Source organism: Bombina bombina, chromosome 11 (assembly GCF_027579735.1).
Source record: "Bombina bombina isolate aBomBom1 chromosome 11, aBomBom1.pri, whole genome shotgun sequence".
In the NCBI taxonomy this organism is placed as follows: Eukaryota; Metazoa; Chordata; class Amphibia; order Anura; family Bombinatoridae; genus Bombina; species Bombina bombina.
Window position 1 is genome coordinate 51,328,023 of NC_069509.1, and position 23,133 is coordinate 51,351,155.

At 39.3% G+C, this 23,133-nt stretch overlaps 1 protein-coding gene across 2 annotated transcripts in view; it reads left to right on the plus strand.

The window, feature by feature from the left end:
- The window catches only part of ANKS3 (ankyrin repeat and sterile alpha motif domain containing 3), a 48,663-nt gene that overhangs the window by 20,757 nt on the left and 4,773 nt on the right, over window positions 1–23,133 (plus strand). Inside the window, exons 8-14 of one of the 2 annotated variants that reach the window (XM_053695267.1) lie at window positions 6,453–6,596; window positions 7,886–7,980; window positions 8,445–8,600; window positions 10,095–10,219; window positions 10,918–11,059; window positions 11,298–11,470; window positions 15,242–15,297. In XM_053695267.1, coding sequence (XP_053551242.1) covers window positions 6,453–6,596; window positions 7,886–7,980; window positions 8,445–8,600; window positions 10,095–10,219; window positions 10,918–11,059; window positions 11,298–11,470; window positions 15,242–15,297 — 891 coding nt within the window. Of the gene's footprint in view, window positions 1–6,452; window positions 6,597–7,885; window positions 7,981–8,444; window positions 8,601–10,094; window positions 10,220–10,917; window positions 11,060–11,274; window positions 11,471–15,241; window positions 15,298–23,133 lie in introns of those variants that run through there. The other variant, XM_053695268.1, reaches the window with a different exon arrangement.

Genomic DNA, 23,133 nt, shown 5'->3' on the forward strand with positions numbered 1-23,133 from the left:
TGAGATTAGAATTTTAAAGTAGCATTCTAGGGTCTAAAATCCACCAAATGTAATTAAAAAAAATAAGAAAATTCTTACCGAATGGTTATGTTCAAGTGGATGGACTTTATTACTCAGACCGATTTTGTTGCTTTTTATCATGAAGACCGCATCCGATTAAAATAAATGTGCTAATAAGGTTTGCTCGCACTGTTCTTTTTATCTTCTTGACCAACACGAGATGTTCAATACAACCCACTACATCATCATTTTGTCTCTGCCACTGAGTATGTGAAGGTTAGGCCACTATAAGCATAAGAGGGCCTTACTAGCCAATTGGATAATAGTTGTGTATTTTCTATCAATTTAAACCACTTTTACCTAAACACGTTTATGTTCAGATGTTTGTTACAGAAGCCTTTTAAAAAAAAAAAAAAAAAAAGTGTGTGTATATATATATATATATATATATATATATATATATATATATATATTACTAATAATAATATTTCTCCAACATTGGTGTGTCCGGTCCACGGCGTCATCCATTACTTATGGGAAATATTCTCCCCCACAGGGAAAGGCAAGGAGAGCACACAGCAAGAGCTGTCCATATAGCTCCCCCTCTGGCTCCGCCCTCCAGTCATTCTCCTTGCCGCTCTGAACAAGTAGCATCTACCACGGGGATGGCGAGGAGTTTGTGGTGTTAGTTGTAGTTTTTTATTCTTCTATCAAGAGTTTGTTATTTTAAAATAGTGCTGGCTTGTACTATTTACTCTATAACAGAAAAGTGATGAAGATTTCTGTTTAAGAGGGCTATGATTTTAGCAGACCGTAACTAAAATCCATTACTGTTATCACGCAGGACTGTTGTAACAAGAGAACTTCAGTTGGGGGTAACAGTTTGCAGACTCATCTGCTTCAGGTATGACTAGTCTCCTTCTAACAACACAGGCTAATGCTAGATGACAGTCATTTTTCCCCTCAGGGAAAAAGGTAAGCCATTTTTCTTTCACCTCAGCAAAAAAGATAACAGGCTTCCCCTTTTTGTTTTTTATGCTGGTAGACACTGTTAGGGGCAAAATCGATTGGTTTTTATTACAATATGATACCATTTGAAATATTTTATAAGCTCACATACACTGGGGAACGTTTTTTATTGATCTGGCTTGTTTTAGAGAATCGTGACCCCTAAGGAAGGTAAAAAGCTGCAACAAGGCTGTAGCAGGGATTGTAGTGTATAAAAACGGTTAAATCCAACAATTAGCTCCGGTTTGCTTGTTTTAAGAGCTAGAGTCTCCATATTTGCTGTGCAATACTTTCTAAGCATTAAGACACTGGGGTCCAAATTTCAGAAAAATCGGATATTGCCTTCATAGTTTTTTGAACATTCAGAAATAAAGGTGTCATTTTATTATTTAAAGAGACAGTAACGTTTTTGTTTAAAATCGTTTTTATTGCATTGTTTGCCTGCCTAAATCTGTTTAACATGTCTGTTCCATCAGATGTTGTGTGTGTATAGAGACAAATGTGGTTCCCCCTTCGAGTGTTTGTGATAATTGCGCCATAGCGTCCAAACAAAATCAGGACAGCTCTGTTATTTTTCATAATGTTGCCCAAGATGATTTATCTAATGAAGGTAGTGGGGATAGCTCTACATCCTCTCCTTCTGTGTCTACACCAGCTTTGCCCGCGCAGGCGACACCTAGCGCGCCAGTGCTTATTTCTATGCAACAATTATCAGTAGTAGTGGATAATTCTATAGCAAATCTTTTATCCAAACTGCCAGCTTTTCAGAGAAAGCGTGATTGTTCAGTTTTAAATACAGATAAAAAGGATGAACAATCAGACGCTGACGATGCCTTATCTATTTTACCCTCGCATCAATCGGAATTGGCTGTAAGGGAAGGGCTGTCTGAGGGTGAAATTTCAGATTCAGGAAAAAATTCTCAACAGGCAGAACCTGATCTAGTGGCATTTAAGTTTAAACTAGAACATCTCCGCGCTTTGCTTAAGGAGGTATTAGCTACTCTGGATGACTGTGATTCCATGGTAGTACCAGAGAAGTTGTGCAAATTGGACAAATTTTTAGAGGTCCCAGTGCACAACGACGCTTTTCCTATACCTAAGAGGGTAGCGAACATAGTGGAAAAGGAGTGGGAGAAGCCAGGTGTACCCTTTGCCCCACCTCCTATATTTAAGAAAATGTTTCCCATAGTAGACCCTAGAAGGGACGCATGGCAAACGGTCCCGAAGGTTGAGGGAGCTGTTTCAACACTAGCGAAGCGCACAACTATTCCTATAGAGGACAGCTGCGTTTTCAAAGATCCTATGGATAAAAAATTGGAAGGATTGCTTAAAAAGATTTTTGTTCAGCAAGGGTTCATCCTTCAACCAGCTACGTGTGTTATTACTGTCACTTCAGCGGCGTCCTTTTGGTTCGAAGAACTAGAAAGGTCGCTCCAGAAAGAGACTTCCTATGAAGAAGTCATGGACAGAATTCACGCATTAAAGTTAGCTAATTCCTTTATATTGGATGCCGCCTTTCAAATAACGAAATTGGCAGCGAAAAACTCAGGTTTTGCTATAGTAGCGCGGAGGGCGCTTTGGCTAAAATCCTGGTCGGCAGATGTGTCGTCCAAGACTAAGTTACTGAATATTCCTTTCAAGGGTAAGACCCTTTTTGGGCCGGAATTGAAGGAAATTTTTTCAGACATCACTGGGGGTAAGGGCCATGCCCTCCCACAGGATAGGCCTTTTAAGGCTAAGAACAAGTCTAATTTTCGTTCCTTTCGCAATTTCAGGAACGGACCGGCTAATAACTCCACTGCCGCTAGACAAGAAGGTAACGCGGCCCAGCCCAAACCCGCTTGGAAGCCCATGCAAGGCTGGAACAAGGGTAAACAAACCAAGAAACCTGCTGCTGCTACCAAGACAGCATGAAGGGGTAGCCCCCGATCCGGGACCGGATCTGGTAGGGGGCAGACTATCTCTCTTCGCTCAGGCTTGGGCAAGAGATGTTCTGGATCCCTGGGCACTAGAGATAGTTTCCAAGGGATACCTGTTAGAATTCAAGGGACTTCCTCCAAAGGGAAGGTTCCACCTGTCTCGCTTATCTTCAGACCAGATAAAGAAACAGGCATTCTTACATTGTGTAAGAGACCTATCAAAGATGGGAGTGATAAACCCAGTCCCCTCCGGGGAACAAGGTCTAGGTTTTTACTCAAACCTGTTTGTGGTTCCCAAAAAAGAGGGAACTTTCAGGCCAATTCTGGATTTAAAGATATTAAACAAGTTCCTCAGAGTTCCATCCTTCAAGATGGAAACCATTCGGACAATCTTACCGACAATCCAGCAGGGTCCATTTTTGACTACCGTGGATCTAAAGGATGCGTATCTGCATATCCCAATCCACAAATCTCATCATCAGTTCCTGAGGTTCGCCTTTGTGGCTCTTCCATTCGGTTTAGCCACCGCTCCCAGAATTTTCACAAAGGTGCTAGGGTCCCTTCTAGCGGTCCTAAGGCCGAGGGGCATCGCTGTAGCATCCTAATCCAAGCGTCGTCCCTTTCCAAAGCGAGGGCTCATACAGACATTGTGTTGGCCTTTCTCAGATCTCACGGGTGGAAGGTGAACATAGAAAAAAGTTCACTGTCACCGTCCACAAGGGTTCCTTTTCTGGGAACAATAATAGATTCTGTGGAAATGAAGATCTTTCTCACAGAAGTCAGAAAGGCAAAGCTTCTAAAAGTTTGTCGAGTTCTTCATTCTATTCCTCAACCCTCCATAGCTCAATGCATGGAAGTAATAGGACTAATGTTCTCAGCAATGGATGTGGTTCCTTTTGCTCGAATTCATCTAAGACCATTACAGCTATGCATGCTCAATCAGTGGAATGGGGACTATACAGACTTGTCTCCCCAAATTCAAGTAGATCAGGTAACCAGGGACTCACTTCTCTGGTGGTTGACCCAGGATCACCTGTCTCAGGGAATGAGTTTCCGCAGACCGGAGTGGGTCATCGTCACGACCGACGCCAGCCTCTTGGGGTGGGGCGCGGTCTGGGACTCCCTGAAAGCTCAGGGCCTATGGTCGCCGGAAGAGTCGCTTCTCCCGATAAACATTTTGGAACTAAGAGCTATATTCAATGCGCTCCTGGCTTGGCCTCAGCTAGCGGAAGCCAGGTTCATAAGATTTCAGTCGGACAACATAACGACTGTTGCGTACATCAATCATCAGGGGGGAACAAAGAGTTCCCTAGCGATGAAGGAAGTAACCAAGATAATCCAATGGGCAGAGAATCACTCCTGCCATCTATCTGCTATTCACATCCCAGGAGTAGACAACTGGGAGGCGGACTATTTGAGTCGTCAGACTTTCCATCCGGAGGAGTGGGAACTCCATCCGGAGGTCTTTGCTCAGTTAACCCAATTATGGGGCATTCCAGACATGGATCTAATGGCGTCCCGTCAGAACTTCAAGATACCTTGCTACGGGTCCAGATCCAGGGATCCCAAGGCGACTCTAGTGGATGCATTAGTGGCGCCTTGGTCGTTCAACCTAGCATATGTGTTTCCACCGTTTCCTCTCCTTCCCAGGCTCATAGCCAGGATCAAACAGGAGAAGGCCTCGGTGATTCTGATAGCTCCTGCGTGGCCACGCAGGACTTGGTATGCAGACCTGGTGAATATGTCATTGGCTCCACCATGGAAGCTACCTTTGAGACAGGATCTTCTAGTACAAGGTCCATTCGAACATCCAAATCTAGTTTCTCTGCAGCTGACTGCTTGGAAATTGAACGCTTGATTTTATCCAAGCGTGGGTTTTCAAATTCTGTGATAGATACTCTGGTCCAAGCCAGAAAACCTGTGACTAGAAAGATTTACCATAAAATTATGGAAAAGATATATCTGTTGGTGTGAATCCAAAGGATTCTCCTGGAGTAAGATTAAAATTCCAAAGATTCTCTCCTTTCTCCAAGAAGGTTTGGATAAAGGGTTGTCAGCTAGTTCTCTAAAAGGACAGATTTCTGCATTATCCGTCTTGTTGCACAAACGACTGGCAGCTTTGCCAGATGTACAAGCTTTTTGTTCAGGCTTTGGTTAGAATCAAGCCTGTTTACAGACCCATGACTCCTCCTTGGAGTCTAAATTTAGTTCTTTCAGTTCTTCAAGGGGTTCTGTTTGAACCTTTACATTCCATAGATATTAAGTTATTATCTTGGAAAGTTCTGTTTTTGGTTGCTATTTCTTCTGCTAGAAGAGTTTCTGAATTATCTGCTTTGCAGTGTAATCCACCATATCTGGTTTTTCATTCAGATAAGGTTGTTTTGCGTACTAAGCCTGGTTTTCTTCCAAAAGTTGTTTCCAACAAGAACATCAACCAGGAAATAGTTGTTCCTTCTTTGTGTCCGAATCCAGTTTCAAAGAAGGAACGTTTATTACACAATTTAGATGTTGTTCGTGCTTTAAAGTTCTATTTAGAAGCAACAAAAGATTTTAGACAAACCTCATCTTTGTTTGTCGTTTACTCTGGTAAGAGGAGAGGTCAAAAAGCTACTGCTACCTCTCTCTCTTTCTGGCTGAAAAGCATTATCCGCTTGGCTTATGAGACTGCCGGACGGCAGCCTCCTGACCGTATCACAGCTCACTCTACTAGGGCTGTGGCTTCCACATGGGCCTACAAGAACGAGGCTTCTGTTGACCAGATATTTAAGGCAGCGACTTGGTCTTCTCTGCACACTTTTGCCAAATTCTACAAATTTGATACTTTTGCTTCTTCGGAGGCTATTTTTGGGAGAAAGGTTTTGCAAGCCGTGGTGCCTTCCGTTTAGGTAACCTGATTTGCTCCCTCCCTTCATCCGTGTCCTAAAGCTTTGGTATTGGTTCCCACAAGTAATGGATGACGCCGTGGACCGGACACACCAATGTTGGAGAAAACAGAATTTATGCTTACCTGATAAATTACTTTCTCCAACGGTGTGTCCGGTCCACGGCCCGCCCTGGTTTTTTAATCAGGTTGAAAAATTTTTCTTTATACACTACAGTCACCACGGCACCTTATAGTTTCTCCTTTTTCTCCTAACCGTCGGTCGAATGACTGGGGGGCGGAGCCAGAGGGGGAGCTATATGGACAGCTCTTGCTGTGTGCTCTCCTTGCCTTTCTCTGTGGGGGAGAATATTTCCCACAAGTAATGGATGACGCCGTGGACCGGACACACCGTTGGAGAAAGTAATTTATCAGGTAAGCATAAATTCTGTTTTTTTAATAAAAAATACAAGTTAATTTTTTTTAATTACTCTTTTACAAGATATATAATACTTTCCGGAGTGTTCTCATATTTTGTCTGGACAAGCCATTTATTCCCATAAAATAAAGGACGAGGTCTTCTGCTGGGAACACAATATAGTGCTACTTTATTAGGCTTCTCTTTCGTTTCCGTGGGCATAGTGTCTCATTCTGTCACATTCTAGCAACTACAGGCCAAGTTCCATCTCAGGGATATGTTACGTTCAGTGACGTGGAATATGACACAGGAGGAGATGAGGACTTGCGTTATCGTGATGTCACCTCACCCATCAATGAGCGGGACGTGGAGAGCAATGGAAGCAGTCGAGGTGAGCTAAATCATTTGCCATGTTCCTTTTAGAGGTAGCCCTGATACTACCTACATTTATTAATAACCTCTCAGAGTCTCTGCTCTAGTGGCAGTTCCCCAGAATACTGCTTTATGCATAATACAGGTTGTGTTACCTGTCTGATGACCACAGAGCAAATAGCCTACAATAGATCTAGCAGGAATACTCGTTCTCTATTAATCAGATCACTACAAAATGTTACCTCCTGTTACTATTTTACTTACTCCTTTTGTCATAGTTTACTGCAGGAAACTGCAATTATATCTATCATCCGAATTAAGGGATTATTAAATTTGACATTTCAACAATGCATAAAATATTTCATTATTGAAAGTGAAGCATTATTGCAATATGCAGGCATCATTTTTTTGCGTCCTTTTGCTGAAAAATACATCGGAAATGTGTACTTGTTCCACCTGTTAAGGTGGATTATCAGTTCTGCATCAACAACCAAGTTATGAAAAGCATTCTTTGTAACAAGCAGTGGTTATATTAAAGGGTTAGGGGCAGTCTAATCCAGAATTGTTGTTAAAAAAGATAGATAATCCCTTTTATTACCCATTCCCCAGTTTTGCATAACCAACACTGTTGTATTAATATACTTTTTACCTCTGTGATTACCTTGTATCTAAGCATCTTCTGACAGCCCCCTTATTTCTGTTCTTTTGACAGACTTGCATGTTAGCCAATCAGTGCTGACTCATAAATAACTCCACAGGAGTGATCACAATGTTATCTATATGGCACACATGATTAAGTGCTTTCTAGCTGTATCAAAATGCACTGAGATAAGAGGCGAACACATTTTTTTTTCTAGCACATACCACGAGCTCGCGGTAGCAATAACCAGCCACTTGTAATGGTTGATTATTTATTGTGCCCCCGGAAACTGTCAAATTTGCTTGTTTCGGGCTTGCGATAAATTAGTGCTCCACTTGTAGCTAGCCCTATATGTCCCTTTAATTAAATGGAAATAATAGCATTGTAAGCTTTCTATATTATTATTTTTATTTTATTTTTTTTACATTACAAGGATCTGAGAATTCTCAGCACGTCTGTATTTATCCTGGGCATATGTATTTTTTGTGTTAATCCCACACCATTGTGTGTTTCTTTACCATTGTATTTTATTTGAAAACCAATAAAGATGAATTAATTAAAAATAAAAAATGTTGGGAGCCTCCTAGAATTTTAAAAGCTCTGCTAGTGGGTATGAATTGTACTAATGTCGTGCTCTGCCATGTCCTAACTGAGGAAATCTCTTTTAGAGGATGGGGGCACAGGGAGGCTGCAAAGTGGCAGTAGCGTGAGCAGCGATCCGGTAGCGGGTGTGAGCAGTGAAGCGTCTCTGGAGAGTAACGAGGTAAAGGAGCAGCTTATACTATATGTAAGATGTTTCCTCCAGAGTTCTAACTCTATGATCAGTTTTTTTTCTCCCCCCTACTCTGCTTAATAACCTGTGAGATTGTCCTCCTACACATCTTTGCTTATATAGATCACTGGTTTTCAAACCTGTCCTGAGGCTTCCCCAACAGGCCAGCTTCTTAGGATTACCTTGGATGAGACTGTTTACTAATCAGCTGATTATTTTACCTGTGCTCTAGTTTAGATATCCTCAAAAATCTGGCCTGTTAGGGAGATCTGAGGACAGGTTTGAAAACCAATGGTATAGATTGATTTTTCCTCTTCCACTTTTCTCTTTTTTTTATTTTATATTTTTTTTATTTAAATGTTCCTATCATCGTTCTATAAACACTCCTCTCTCTCTTTTGCACTGACAGCGGCTGGATCATCCTTTCTCTGATTTATTACTGCCTGTCTTTTTAGGACTCGGATCCAGTTGCAGAACCTTACAGCCGGAAAACCACCAAATCTTTTATAAAGGGAAAGCAGCTTAATGGTGAAACCAATGCTTCTCCAGGGGCCCAGAATTGCAGGGCACCCAGCTCACTGCCAGATACTCCGGCTTATTCAGGTCCCAAGGTAAATAGGGGGCTGGATGCAGACGGCATAGCTGTGGGGGTGCTCCCCATATACCTAATGTTTTCACAACTCCTGATTAGAAAGAAATGTGAACTGTAAATGGTAAAATATGCTTAAAGGGACACTGAACCCAATTTTTTTCTTTCATGATTCAGATAGAGCATGCAATTTTAAGCAACTTTCTAATTTACTCCTATTATCAATATTTCTTCATTCACTTGCTATCTTTATTTGAAAAAGAAGGCATCTAAGCTTCTTTTTTGTTTCAGGACTCTGGACAGCACTTTTTTATTGGTGGATGAATTTATCCACCAATCAGCAAGAATAACCCAGGTTATTCACCAAAAATGGGCCAGCATCTAAACTTACTTTCTTGCATTTCAAATAAAGATACCAAGAGAAGGAAGAAAATTTGATAATAGAAGTAAATTAGAAAGTTGCTTAAAATTGCAGGCTCTATCTGAATCACAAAAGAAAAAAATTGGGTTCAGTGTCCCTTTAACCCTTTGAATGCCTTAGTAGGTTGCAACACATAACTATGCAATTTGTGGCAACCGTGAGTTTGAGGCATTTATGCAGGAAGCCTTTGCTTGCCTTTATAGTACTTTTTAAATAATGCACTAAATATGCAGAATTAAAGGGACATTGTAGTGCAAAAATTGTATGCGCTAATGGAACTCTATTTATCTTTGTGTTTATTTCCTTTGCTTGAAATCCTGCACAGGAGCCGCTGAGAATTGCTGATTCTGAGCATGAAATAGCCAGTGAGCTAGTTAGCAGTGACAGTCACACAACCTCAACAAGACTTTGTGTTTAAAGGGACGGTAAACACCTTGTAATTACAAGACATTTCTGTTGTGTTGCTATAGAATAACATATCAGCCAACTCTAAACATTTTGAAAACAAATTTAACATTCTTTTTACTGTAATTGTTTTTCAGTTGCCAATCTCCACCCACCATTTGCCTTATTTCGAGGAGCCAATCAGAACTTTAGTCTGTAGACAGCAATGCTAGTCACTATCATTATGTTAGTATAAAATGCATTGTTTTGCCGTTCTCTCATTTGTTAAACCAAGTAGAGAAGGGTATGTGGCAGGGTTAGCATTTAGACGTCTCCAGTGTGTTGTTCTCTTAGTTCTGAGAATTAGAAAATCCACAAAATTCCGAAATAATTTTGCCCCCCTTTCATGTAATTTAACAGTTGTTTCATCATTACACATAACTAAACCTTTTATATAAAAATATCAAGGTGCTTACTATCCCTTTAACCCATTTGTGGAGGTTAAAAACAGAGTTTCATTGTAAATATTGCACAAATGATATACTGTAATATATTAGAGCATGTCATTTTTGCACAACAATGTCTCTTTAAAGGGCTGGATTTTTACATTTTACCAGAACACGCATTGTTTTTAGTGTTAACTTTAGTGAAGTTGTATAACCAGATGAGTTCCAATGCTGATCCACCTAAGCTCCACATTCTCTCCATCAGGACCTTGCTGAGATGCTGGATCAGATTGGCTGCTCCAAGTACTTGCCCGTGTTCCAAGAGCAAGATGTGAATTTGCGGATATTTCTCACACTGACAGAGAGTGACTTAAAAGAAGTTGGAATAACGTGAGTGCCAGACAAAACGGGAGTAGGGAGGGGTTGGTAGTTTTAGGAAGGTAAAATATGGGGTCCCTGTAGGCTAAAAAAATTGAGGTGTGGCACTCTGGCAAACAGGGACATTTGTGTGTCTGCCAAGGAGGGGTTAATGGTCTGCAACTTACCTCTTCCCACGATAGACTGCAGGACTCTCGTGCGGCACGACTCTCGTGCGGCACCAATGCACTTCCTCGCACTGTCAGACTTTCTCCTAATCTGTCCTCCTTTAAACAATCCCTAAAGACATTTTTGTTTAGGGAAGTCTAATACCCAACTCTGTAACAAAGGAATTTGACTTACCTAATAATTTCCCTCATCTACCTCCTGTATTAACATCATTCTCACCCTTGCAGTCCTCACTTCCTGTTTCTCACCCTCCTACCCCTCTAGACTGTAAGTCCCCATGGAAATAGGGCCCTCAATTCCTCCTGTATTTGTTTGAATAAATTGTGTTACAAATATTGTATCATCATTGTACTTTTTATCATTTGTACCCATGGACAACGCTGCAGGATTTGTTGGCGCTTTATAAATAGTATAATAATAATTTACAAATGTGAATTTATCACACTTTAGTTAATCTTCCCAAAAGAAGATTGTTCCTCTAAGCTCGTGCACAACCCTTCTTACCTTTTGGTTAATAATTATTTCTATTTTTTTACCTGTAGCCTGTTCGGTCCTAAGCGGAAAATGACATCCGCCATTGCTCGATGGCACAGCTCTGCGCGACCTTCCAGTAGCTCTTTAGAACAGGCCTATGCGGACCGCCTGGAAGCTGAAATGCAGGAACTAGCCATCCAGCTGCACAAGGTGAGGGCAAGAGCACACAGTGGCTACTGGTTGCCATTACTGTTCTCCTGAGCATGAAATGGGGAAGGGCACAACATCTGCTCTTCTCTAAATCTCTTCTATTGCACTTTGCTTATTTGCTTCCTCATCATTTTATTTTCCTCCTTCCTGTCCCCCTCTTTATCTTAGCTTCTCTCATCCAATCTCTTCTCTCAGTCTTACTCCTCTCCCCTCAGCATCTTTCTCTCACGCCCCACAGAGGTGTGAAGAGGCGGAGCTTCTGAAGGCTCAGGTAGCTCAAGAGCGGGAGTTGAGAGCCGTGGCTGAGAGCTGCCTTATGGAGCAGGACACGACGTGGCGGGCCTTCCGCAGACAGCTGGACGCCACGTGTAACATCGCCAGTGATGCACAACGTGCTGTCGCACAGCTAAGGTAACTACCGCTATTGGGTTAGACAATAGAACATGGTTTTTGTATTGCAGCTAAATGTTCAGGAAGGTTTTTTTCCTGTTAATGGACATAATACTCATGTGCTAAATCACTTGAAACTGATGCAGTATAACTGTAAAAAGCTGACAGGAAAATATCACCTGAGCCTCTCTATGTAAAAAGGAAGATATTTTACCTCACAATTTCCTCAGCTCAGCAGAGTAAGTTCTGTGTAAAAAGTTATACTCAGCTTCTGCTCAGCTGCAGGTAAAAAATAAATAAATGAAGAAATGAACAGCAGCCAATCAGCATCAGCAGTGCTGAGGTCATGAACTCTTACTGTGATCTCATGAGATTTGACTTAACTCTCATGAGATTTCATAGTAAGCTTCCTTTACCTGATTGGTGAAATAATATGAGAGTGCACGATGCTAGTCCCTTCAGATGTCCCAGGACAAACACTAAAATGCTGCTTAGAAATCCTTTACAATGGGAGGTGGCTACTGAGGAACTTTTGAGGTAAAATATCTTTCTTTTTTACATAGAGATGTTCAGGTGATATTTTCTAGTCAGCATTTTACATCTATGCTGCCTCACTTTCAAGTGTTTAAACATTTGGGTATTATGGCCCTTTAAATAATGGTTAAACCCCAAAACATTTGACAAAACGGGCAGCAGGCACTGCTTGCCCTGCTCCGGGAAGTCTAATTTTGCTTTCTACATTTTTTTTTTTTTTTATTATTATTTATTTATGTTTGTGCTCAAGTTGTTTATAAAGGGAAATGAAACCCATTTTTTTTATTTCATGATTCAGATAGAGCAGCAACGTTCTAATTTACTCCTATTATCAATTTTTCTTCGTTCTCTGGATATTTATTTGAAAGGAGCCGGTCCATTTTTGGTTCACCATCGATCGGCGCAACTCAGGTGCTGAACCAAAAATAGGCCGGCTCCTAAGCTTACATTCCTACCTTTTCAAATAAAGATACCAAGAGAACGGAGAAAATTGATAATAGGAGTAAATTAGAAAGATGCTTAGAATTGCTGCTCTATCTGAATCATGAAAGAAAGAAATTGGGTTTCATGTCCCTTTTTAAGATCTTGAAGCTTGCAGGGAATATCCAGTGGTTTGTTTTTTTTGTTTGTTGTTTTCTTTAAATAAATGAATAATATATATTTAGCAACAAGAGACTAGTGAGTCGTCCTCTCATAGTCTGAGAGTCACCAATAGCTATTGGAATAGAGAGATTTTTGACTCGTGGCTGCTATATCATTGAGGAAAATTACCAAAATTGTGCTGAATAGACCTGGTTTTGTTTGGGATTTCATAACTAACTTTTGCATTCCTGGAGTTGGGGATGATGTTTGTTGTTTTTAATTTATTTATTTTAGTGTATAATAATAATAAAGGTTATGCTTTATTTATTCCTTTGACTGTTTATAGGGGTAGGCGCTTTGATAGCGTTATCAGGATATTATAATATATATATATGATGAGAGAGGGTTTTAGGTAGTTGCGCCACAACAAGAGTAATAGTAGTATTGCAGTGAAATGCTCTTTGAGGATGTCCAGTGCCTGCTGCTATTAGTGATGTCTCATTCCTCCTGAATGAGACAAAAGTGGTGAGAATTGGAATAGAATGTGTTCTAATAGCGCTTGCAGAAGATGTTCCTCACAAGCAAATGGGAGGGAGGAAAACAGAAATGGGGATATCCCCAGATGAATGAGGGCAATTTGAGGAGAAATTAAATAATAATAAATGCTCACCTGTTGGATCACAGGGACCAGCGATCAGCGACGGGTAGAAATGGATGGTGTGTGTTAGCACCAAAGCACATGTAAGGGAGACAAGAAAAATATGCACCCAAAAGGATATTTATGTATATATTAATATCTCATAATATCAAACGGAGGCTGCTTGTGGGAACTTCCAATTCTTACCTCACTGTATATGTGGACAGAGGGTAAAGAGGAAGGAAGTTCCTATTTAATATAAGCTGATAACCAAAAAAATATATAATGATGAAAAAGGAAAATATGAAAATATATGAAAAAATATATATATGCGTGGATATGAAGAAATAAACAAGAGTATTTAAAAACCGTTATAATTTATTATTGTACTCTTAAAAATATATAAAATTTTATATATTTTTAAGAGTACAATAATAAATTATAACGGTTTTTAAATACTCTTGTTTATTTCTTCATATCCACGCATATATATATTTTTTCATATATTTTCATATTTTCCTTTTTCATCATTATATATTTTTTTGGTTATCAGCTTATATTAAATAGGAACTTCCTTCCTCTTTACCCTCTGTCCACATATACAGTGAGGTAAGAATTGGAAGTTCCCACAAGCAGCCTCCGTTTGATATTATGAGATATTAATATATACATAAATATCCTTTTGGGTGCATATTTTTCTTGTCTCCCTTACATGTGCTTTGGTGCTAACACACACCATCCATTTCTACCCGTCGCTGATCGCTGGTCCCTGTGATCCAACAGGTGAGCATTTATTATTATTTAATTTCTCCTCAAATTGCCCTCATTCATCTGGGGATATCCCCATTTCTGTTTTCCTCCCTCCCATTTGCTTGTGAGGAACATCTTCTGCAAGCGCTATTAGAACACACTATATATATATATATATATATATATATATATATATATATATATATATATATATATATATATATATATATATATATATATATATATATATATATATATATATATATATATATACTCAATTCAAAATTAAACTTTCATGATTCTGATAGAGAAGCAATTTTAAACAACGTACCAATTTACTTCCATTAAAGGGACATTAAACACTTTGAGATGGTAATGTAAAATGATAAATTGTATATAATAGAACAACTCTGCAATATACTTTCATTATTTACTTTGTCCCCTTTGCCTGTTGTTCTATTCTGAAATTGTGAGCTTTTCAGTTCATGTTAGAAGTGGAAGTGCAGAACACTGTTAAATCCAGCACAGCCATTGGCTGCACACTCTAGTGAACTATTTATAACTGACCCTAATTGGCCACAGCAGAGAAGGTAACCTAAGTTACAACATGGCAGCTCCCAGTGTTTTATAGACATTAAAACTTTACACTTATTTTGTCACTTTTTAAACAACTAATGAAACTTTAAAAACTACATCTACATGTTAGTCATGGACTAATCTTTTCTTTGAATGCATCATTCTATCTAGCATGTATTTAGTGTTTAATGTCCCTTTAACAAAAAGTGCACAAGTGTCTTTTTATATTTAGACTTTTGAGCATGTGCAAGAATTCAGACTATACGTATGTGCATTGCATTTGTGATTGGCTGATGGCTGTCACATGATACAGGAGGAGGGCAAATATACATACCTTTTGAGATTTGTCAGAATAAAATCTGCTGCTCATTTGAAGTTCTGACTAAGTGCTATTGCATTCTCTTTGTATCATGCATTTGTTGATTATGCAAATGTATTGTATTTAGGTATGCACCGTGCACCAGCATTTTAAACACAGCACTTGCCATCTTGTAATGACTCCGTTTGTTAATTGCTGACATGATGCAAGCCCCACTGATGCTCTGAGCAGCTGCAGTATTTAAAATGCTGGTGCACTGAGAATATCTAGCTATGTTTCACAAAGTTTCTATAAAAAGATGTAATTCATCTATGTGCATTTAAATTTTCACCTTTTAATGTTTGCTTAATAAACAGCTCTGCCTTGAACTAAATGTCATATTTATTATTTTCAGGAGCAGCCAGGAAAAGCTTTTACATCGGCTAAGGACGCCTCCCTATAAGGCTACAGGTAAGAGGAGCCTAGTTCTGCCCCTTCCGTGTTCGCTAAAATAAATATAATCTAGAAAGCGAGACATTTTCATTGCAAATAAATGTTACTTTTTATATTGTTAATATTGCTCTTCCTAGACTTCAGTATGATGCAGGAAAACAAGCACTCAGGGGAAAATAAACAGATGCTAAGATATTTAATAAAGAGCAATAATCTTGTTTACTGGTCCCTTAAGGCTGAGCAACAGATTATTCATTTAGTCTGTTTATGCTGTATCAGTGCACTGGGACAAATGCATTTATGTTTTTATTGCTGTTTAAGTGAGTGCAGTTCTTTGTAATTATTAATATAGACATAGAGGTATAGACTCATGCTTTAACAAGAAGCATAGCAAGACTTTGTTCCCCCTAACAATTTACTATTAAAGTCTATGGGGATTTTGATAGTTCATTGGCTATTCTAATTAATTTGAATATATGCCATATATAGAGGTTGGTAAAGATAGGGAGATGATAGATAGATAGATAGATAGATAGACATATATATATATATATGATTAGGATTTCAAAGTATAACTGTACCAGCCGTGGCCTCCCATATTGCTAATACCCTGTGAAATAGAAATCTACTTGGAAAGCTGGAGAAAAATATTATTATGGTTAATTTATTAGGTTAAACAACATTTGTTAGAAATATTTTGTTCCTTGTGTGTGTTAAAGGAACATTCCAGCCAAAATTGGAATACACATGGCTACATTTCAGTTTTGAATAGAAGCATTTGTGTAATATACATTAGCAAAAATGCTTCTAATAAAAGTTATAGTGGTGTCAAAAGTATATTTAAGTATGCACCGTGCACCAGCATTTTAAACACAGCATTTGCTCAGAGAGCCTAAAGTGCTTGTACCATCTGGTGATGACACGGTTTGTTAATTGCTGACATGATACAAGCCCCACTGGCACTCTGAGCTGCTGCAGCATTTAAAATGCTGGTGCACTGAGAATATCTAGCTATACCTCACATGCACGTGCAGAGAAATATGCTAACACTAAAACAGTGATAACTTTTACTGGAAGCATTTTGCCAATGCATGTATATTGTAAGTATGTTTCTATTCAAAGGTGTAATTCATCTATGTGCATTTAAATTTTGACCGGAATGTCCCTTTAAAGGGACACTGAACCCACATTTTTTTCTTTCATGATTCAGATAGAGCAGCAATTTTAAGCAACTTTCTAATTTACTTCTATTATCAATTTTTCTTCGTTCTCTTGCTATGAAAAAGAAGGCATCTCAGCTAAGGAGCCAGCAAATTTTTGGTTCAGACCATGGACAGCACTTGTTTATTGGTGCTGTCCAATCAGCAAGGACAACCCTGGTTGTTCACAAAAAATGGGCCGGCATCTAAACTTACATTCTTACTTTTCGAATACCAAGAGAATGAATAAAATGTGATAATAGGAGTAAATTAGAAAGTTGCTTAAAATTGCATGCTCTATCTGAATCTCGAAAGAAAAATTTTGGGTTCAGTGTCCCTTTAAATGACAACATACCTGACCGGCACCTACAGACAATGGGGATAAACAATAAAGGGAAATTAGAACTGTCATCTTAGGTTAACTTTATAGTGTCCGGAAGCAAACCTCTTAAAGGGACGTAAAGCTGCAACAAGCAAAATTCACTCCTAAACACCAATAAACTAACAATCCTAAAATGAACTTAGTCAGTGATTGACAGCTACACAATTATGATATCCCTGGCATTTAGCTCTGGACCAGTAATAGATTTCCAGTCCAGAACTGACTGTAACTATGTGTTTAATTTTCTTCTTGTAGTTTTTATGTTCCTTTTTAAAGAGACATATTTGTGAAATTTGAAATGTACATGGATGCCTCTCCGTTTTGAACAAAAAGATTTTTACAAAATTCTTGTATTAGTAGAAATGCTTCTGGTTAAAATGATCCCTCTTTCAGCTCCATACGCATATATTAAGCCCATGCACCCGGCGTCTGATTAGACTGCTGGTGGTGGCTATACATGAAGCTGACACATTACACACCACAGCCAAGTAAGCAAGTTATGGGACATATGTGGGTATGCTGCTGAACCTATAATAACTCACTATATACATTTTTTTTATTTTTTTTTGCTGCTTCAAAAATGCATCTGTTCAGCATTAAAATACATTCATTTTCATTTCAGTTTTTACAGTTCTGTCCCTTTTAATATTGAATGTATGTGAATAGCGGCGTTTTCTGTAATTGTTGAAAACGCTGAGCTATGAATTTGACTGCTCTGGAGTACAGTTTTGCTTATTTAGTTAAAATATTTTTTATTGTACAACACATAAAAAAAAGAGTGAAACATAGCTTTAACAATTGACAGTGTAAAACTTTCCCATCCCCTGCTCTTATGTAAGAGTTCCTTCCAAATGGGATCAAATACGTTAGTCCTGTGGTACCAGTTCCATTCAGAAGAATAAGTCAGTATTCCCATTAAACTTCATTCTTTGTTCAATTGGGATTAGAAAGTATTGTTGTTTGGTATATGAAGCTACCCATCTTCCATAGTGACTGAGAATAGAGGATATATGTTTGTAATAGTATAAATGACTTACTCAATTTTCCTCCTTTTCTCTGTCCCATTTAGTTGTATTTCTTAGTAATAAATAATACATTTCTCCTCTCCTTTTCAACATCCCTTAATCTATATCTTAAACAAGTTCAACATTAACCAATAAAATTCCCTCCCCCCCCCCCCCCTTTAAACTCAATTTCAAACAATAACTTGTCTGTCTTCATCCCGCAACTGTCGTCAATCCAGGGAGAGAGCCCCAACCATTGTGTTCCTAAATAAGTCTCTTGTTGTCTTGTAATGGGCCGGGGGTCTACCCCTCCCCTGTTATGTTTTTGATTATGATTTGTCTCCGTGGAATCCCTTTGTCGTCATGTAAGGCTCAATGTCCGCTTAATATCCAATGGTTCCAGATCTTAAGGAACTGCTCATGATTTGCCTGTACAAATGATGCTGACTCAGATAACCTATATGTAAGCTTGATTTTTTCTATTACCTCCCCCCAAGAGGGTGATCCTGTCTTCCAATATCGAGCTATACTTATCCTTGTAGCTGTGCATAAGGTGCGTATGAATGTATTTATTGCCGAATTGAAGGGCCTCACCCGATCATTTAGTAGGGCCTGTGTCTTTGTTAAAATTATATCTTCAGACAACACATCACTCAGCAATCTAGATAAGTTGGACCATATTTGTTGTATCTGAGGGCATTCCCACCACATATGGATGTATGTCCCTATTTCCCCGCAACCCCTATAGCAATCTTTACTTCCGTTTTGTGTGTAATGTGAGGTAATAAGCGGTGTAAGGTACCATCTAAATACTGTCTTAACGCAGTTTTCCTTATAGTCTGCACTGACCATACCTTTACCAGAGTTATAAAATACCTCTTCCCATTCTTCTCTTGAATATGTAGTGTTAGTATCTAGTTCCCATTTATCCATTAAGGAGGATTTTACCGTAGATTTAGTTGATAGTAATGTAAGATATATGGAAGATATTAGTTTTTTGTGTCTAGTGTCAGTACTACAGAGTTTTTCAATTGTGGTCAAGCCCTTCCTACCAGGCTGGGGCAAGACCTTAGTGACAGCTGATGCTACCTGCAGATATAAAAACCATTGTAATTTGTCTGGCAGTATTTTTTCTTGTATCTGTTGGTATGTAGCTATTCTGTCATTGTGTATGAAGTCTGCTACTCTATAAAGCCCTTTGTTTTCCCATTTACCTAATTGTCCTTGAAAGTCCTGACACAGCAGTGTCCTTAGTGGTCGAATTAAAGAGTCAGATGGTAGTAACTTTAAGCTGGTGGTCAACGAGTTCCATAGTGTCATCATGTCATCTAATATCTTTGGGGCCTTTACCTGTTTCACCTTGTGTTTCCTATAATCCCATAAAATATCATCTGGACGGCTGTAACCTGCCATAAGAGTCTCCATTTTAACCCACACCAGTGTACTATTTTTTTGGCTCAACAATGTGTTTTGTGCTAGTCTCGCTGAGTGGTAGTATCTAATCAAATTTGGAACTCCAACCCCCCCAATTTTCTATGCTGCATTAGTATCTGTGAGGGTATCCTAGCCTTCTTATTCCCCCTCAGAAATCCGGTTAAGTCTGTCTGGAGCTTAGTTAGCTCTGGTAGGGGTATCTTTATTGGCAGTGCCCTAAAAAGATATAGTAATCTTGGGAGTACATTCATCTTAATAGCCGAAAAACGGCCATACCATGAAAAACCTCCCTTTTTCCAATTTTTGATCTCCTTTCTAATTTTCTTGTATAGTGGGGTATAATTCAATTTGTATAATTGGTCATTGTCATCTGAGAGGTGAATTCCCAAGTATTTGATGGATTCTTTGGCCCAGAGGAATGAGAAATTAGTTTCAATCAGTTTTTTAGTGTGGGCTGGGAGGGCTATGGATAATGCCTCGCATTTATCTTGATTGATCTTGTACCCTGAAACATTTGAGTAGTCTTGTAAGATTTGATATAGGTGGGGCAAAGATGTCAAGGGTTTAGTTAAAGTAAGAAGAATATCATCTGCAAACAGAGATATCTTAAATTCCGCCCCTCCCACCGAGACCCCATGAACCTCACGGGCAAGACGAATCCTAGCCGCTAGAGGCTCTATGCATATAGCGAATAGAAGCGGTGACAAAGGGCAACCCTGCCTTGTGCCGTTCCTGATATCTATCTCTTTGGATTGGTAGCCCGCTGCTCTTATGTGTGCTGTGGGACATGAGTATATATTTTTTATTGCTTGGACAAACGGTCCCTCGAATCCCATCTTGGTCATGACCTCCAGCATAAATCCCCAGTCTATCCTGTCGAACGCCTTCTCCGCATCCAAAGAGAGGATCAGAGAAGGCGTTCGTGTTTTGTTTAGGTAGTCGACCAGGGAGATCACCCGTCTAGTGTTGTCTGGGGCTTCTCTATCTAAGATAAATCCTACCTGGTCCGGATGGATTAGGGTGGGTAAATGTATCTTGAGTCTATTTGCTAAGATTTTAGTGAAGATTTTAATATCCTGATTAATCAGCGATATCGGTCTATAATTTTTACATAGTTTTGGATTTCGTCCAGGTTTGGGTATCACGACTATCTTAGCCTGCAAAATTTCCTTTGGGATATCCCTTCCTTGTAAAATATCATTACAGAATTTGATAATATGGGGGGTAAGAGTTGACTTAAAAAGTTTATAATATTCCCCTGGGAATCCATCCGGACCTGCCGCCTTTCCCGGCTTAAGCTCCTTGAGGGCTGTTAAGACCTCCCTAGCCGACACCTCTGCGTTTAGTGCATCATTAATGTGGTTATCTATTGGTGTAAGGTTGGCATCCTCTAGAAATCTATGCAGCAGCTGTCTATTTTGTTCGGTTCGGTGTGTTTTTTCCCCGTCATAAAGATGGGCATAGTAGTTAGCAAATTCGTTAGCTATCTCTTGTGGATTTGAAGTACACACCCCATCCTCCCTTTGTAGCAGTGGGATAGAAAAGGATCTGGTTTGTTCTCTAAGTTTGTGTGCTAAGTATTTATCAGGTTTGTTGGAATAAAGAAAGTAGTGTGACCTCAACCTATGGGCCGCTCTAAGAGACGCTTTATTCAAAATCGTGGATAGTTCTAGTCTCTTGGATTGTAGTTCCTGAAATATTGTATTTGATAATTGTTGTTGGTGTAATCTGGTGAGGGTGTCTATCTGGGTCTGTAATAAGTCTATCTGGCTTCTATTTGCTTTGGAAAGGATCGCTTTTTCTTTAATGAGTAATCCCCTTAGGTATGGCTTGTGTGCCGCCCACGTGTAAGTTGTATTAGTTGTGGAGCCCGTATTTAACCTCCAATATTCTTGCATAGTTTGTGTGATAGAATTTAGTGTGCCTGGTTTCTGTAGTACATTCGGGTCATAGCTCCATGAGCGTGTTGAGCTTGTATGAAATGTATCCTTAATATTAACTTGGACTATAGAGTGGTCGGACCATGCGCATGCATGTATAATAGTAGAAAGCAGATCTGGGATCCACACCTGACTTATGTAGACATAATCTAGTTTTGAATATCTTTTATGTACATGTGAATAATAAGTATAGTCTAAAGTCCTTCCATACAAGGTATCCCATGAGTCTATAATATTATGTGTTAGAAAAACTTCTTTAATTTTTTTAATCATGGAATTATGTCTTTGTTGCTTTGAAGTCAACTTAGTCTTAATTGTGGGTTGGTATGCATACATCTCCACATTGAAGTCTCCACCCAGTAAAATCCTATACTGTGACCATTGAGTCAGCAAAAATGAGATGTGGGAAAAGAATGAGATTTGTGTCTCATTTGGCGCGTATATGTTACATAGGGTGATTTGCTTATCTCTTAATCTCCCCCGCACTATTAAGAACCTCCCTTCTGGATCACTAACCGTCTCCTCTACCACAAACCCCAAGGATCTATGAATCAGAATTGAAACCCCTCTCTTCTTTTTGTCTGTTGCTGAATGGTAATGCTGTGTGAAGCTTTTCGTCCAGTACTTTGGTATGACATCCTTTGTAAAGTGAGTCTCTTGAAGAAATATTATGTTGGCTTTAAGTCTCATGTATTGGGTCATTGCTGTCCTACGTTTAGGGTCTGTATTAAGGCCTCTCACATTATGTGATATTAAATGTATGTCTCCAGTCATTACTTACAGTTTGTGGTGTGAGGTGTGGGACTCTCTCCTCTGGACTCGTCTTTATTCCAGATTCTATGATATTCCCGTGGTCTTGTTACACAAGCCCCCCTTCCCTTGGAGGCAACAGATATCTCAAACAAATGATATATACAGTCAGAAACAAGCATATACTTTTGCCAGTTACAGGTTAATTTCAAAACAACATTTCCCCACCAATTAATGAAGACAGAAAAAACAGTAAAAAAACAATTTCCTTTGCAGATCCTAACTGTCTGCAGAAGAAAAACCCAGAAAAGAACAATAACCCCCCCTCCCACTCCACCCATCCCCTTTGCAGTAACTATAATGTAAGTACAGTGTGTTTCCACTGCTAGTAGAGAGTCATTGGGCATAACATGTTTGCACGGTTATCTTAGATTATCTACATCTCACAAAATTTTTTAAGTGAAGTTTGTACAAGGCCTATATATCAGGTCATGTCCTATATACGTTTAATGTCCCGATAACCAGATTGGCTTATGTCCTATGACATTTCAGTCTGAAGGACTTTGTTAATGAGGAAGAATAAAAGTTCTATGTCTAGTGACTTTTCCTCATGTTTATTCTTGGTGTAAAATAGATGTAACATATTTCATACCTTTGTGTGGAATCGGGCCTTCATGTCTTGGTTCTTTTTTTAGCAACCCTTGTCCATTTTTGTCTTTGTGGAAGGGATGAACCGGTAGATGATTGTGGTATATTTATCTCTTTGTCCTGCTGTGGTAATTCCGGCGTTTCCAAATTCAACTTACTGCAGATCATTGGAATTTCTGCCGGTTCTCTGAGGCTCAGAGATCTTCCATTATGTGAGATATGTAGGTAGAAAGGGAACCCCCATCTGTATCTGATCTGATGTTTCCTCAGCATTGAAGTGAGGGGTCTTAGATGGCTTCTTCGTTGTAGTGTCTTGACACAGAGGTCTTGATAAAATTGGATCACTGATCCTTGAAATCCTTGGGTTCTTCCTTGCTGCTGCCAAAACCTCTTCTTTCTCTGGGAATCTGGAGAATTTCACAACCACATCTCTTGGTGGAGCCTCCCCCTTTGGTTTGGCTCTGAGTGCTCTGTGTGCCCTTTCCAGTTGATATTTG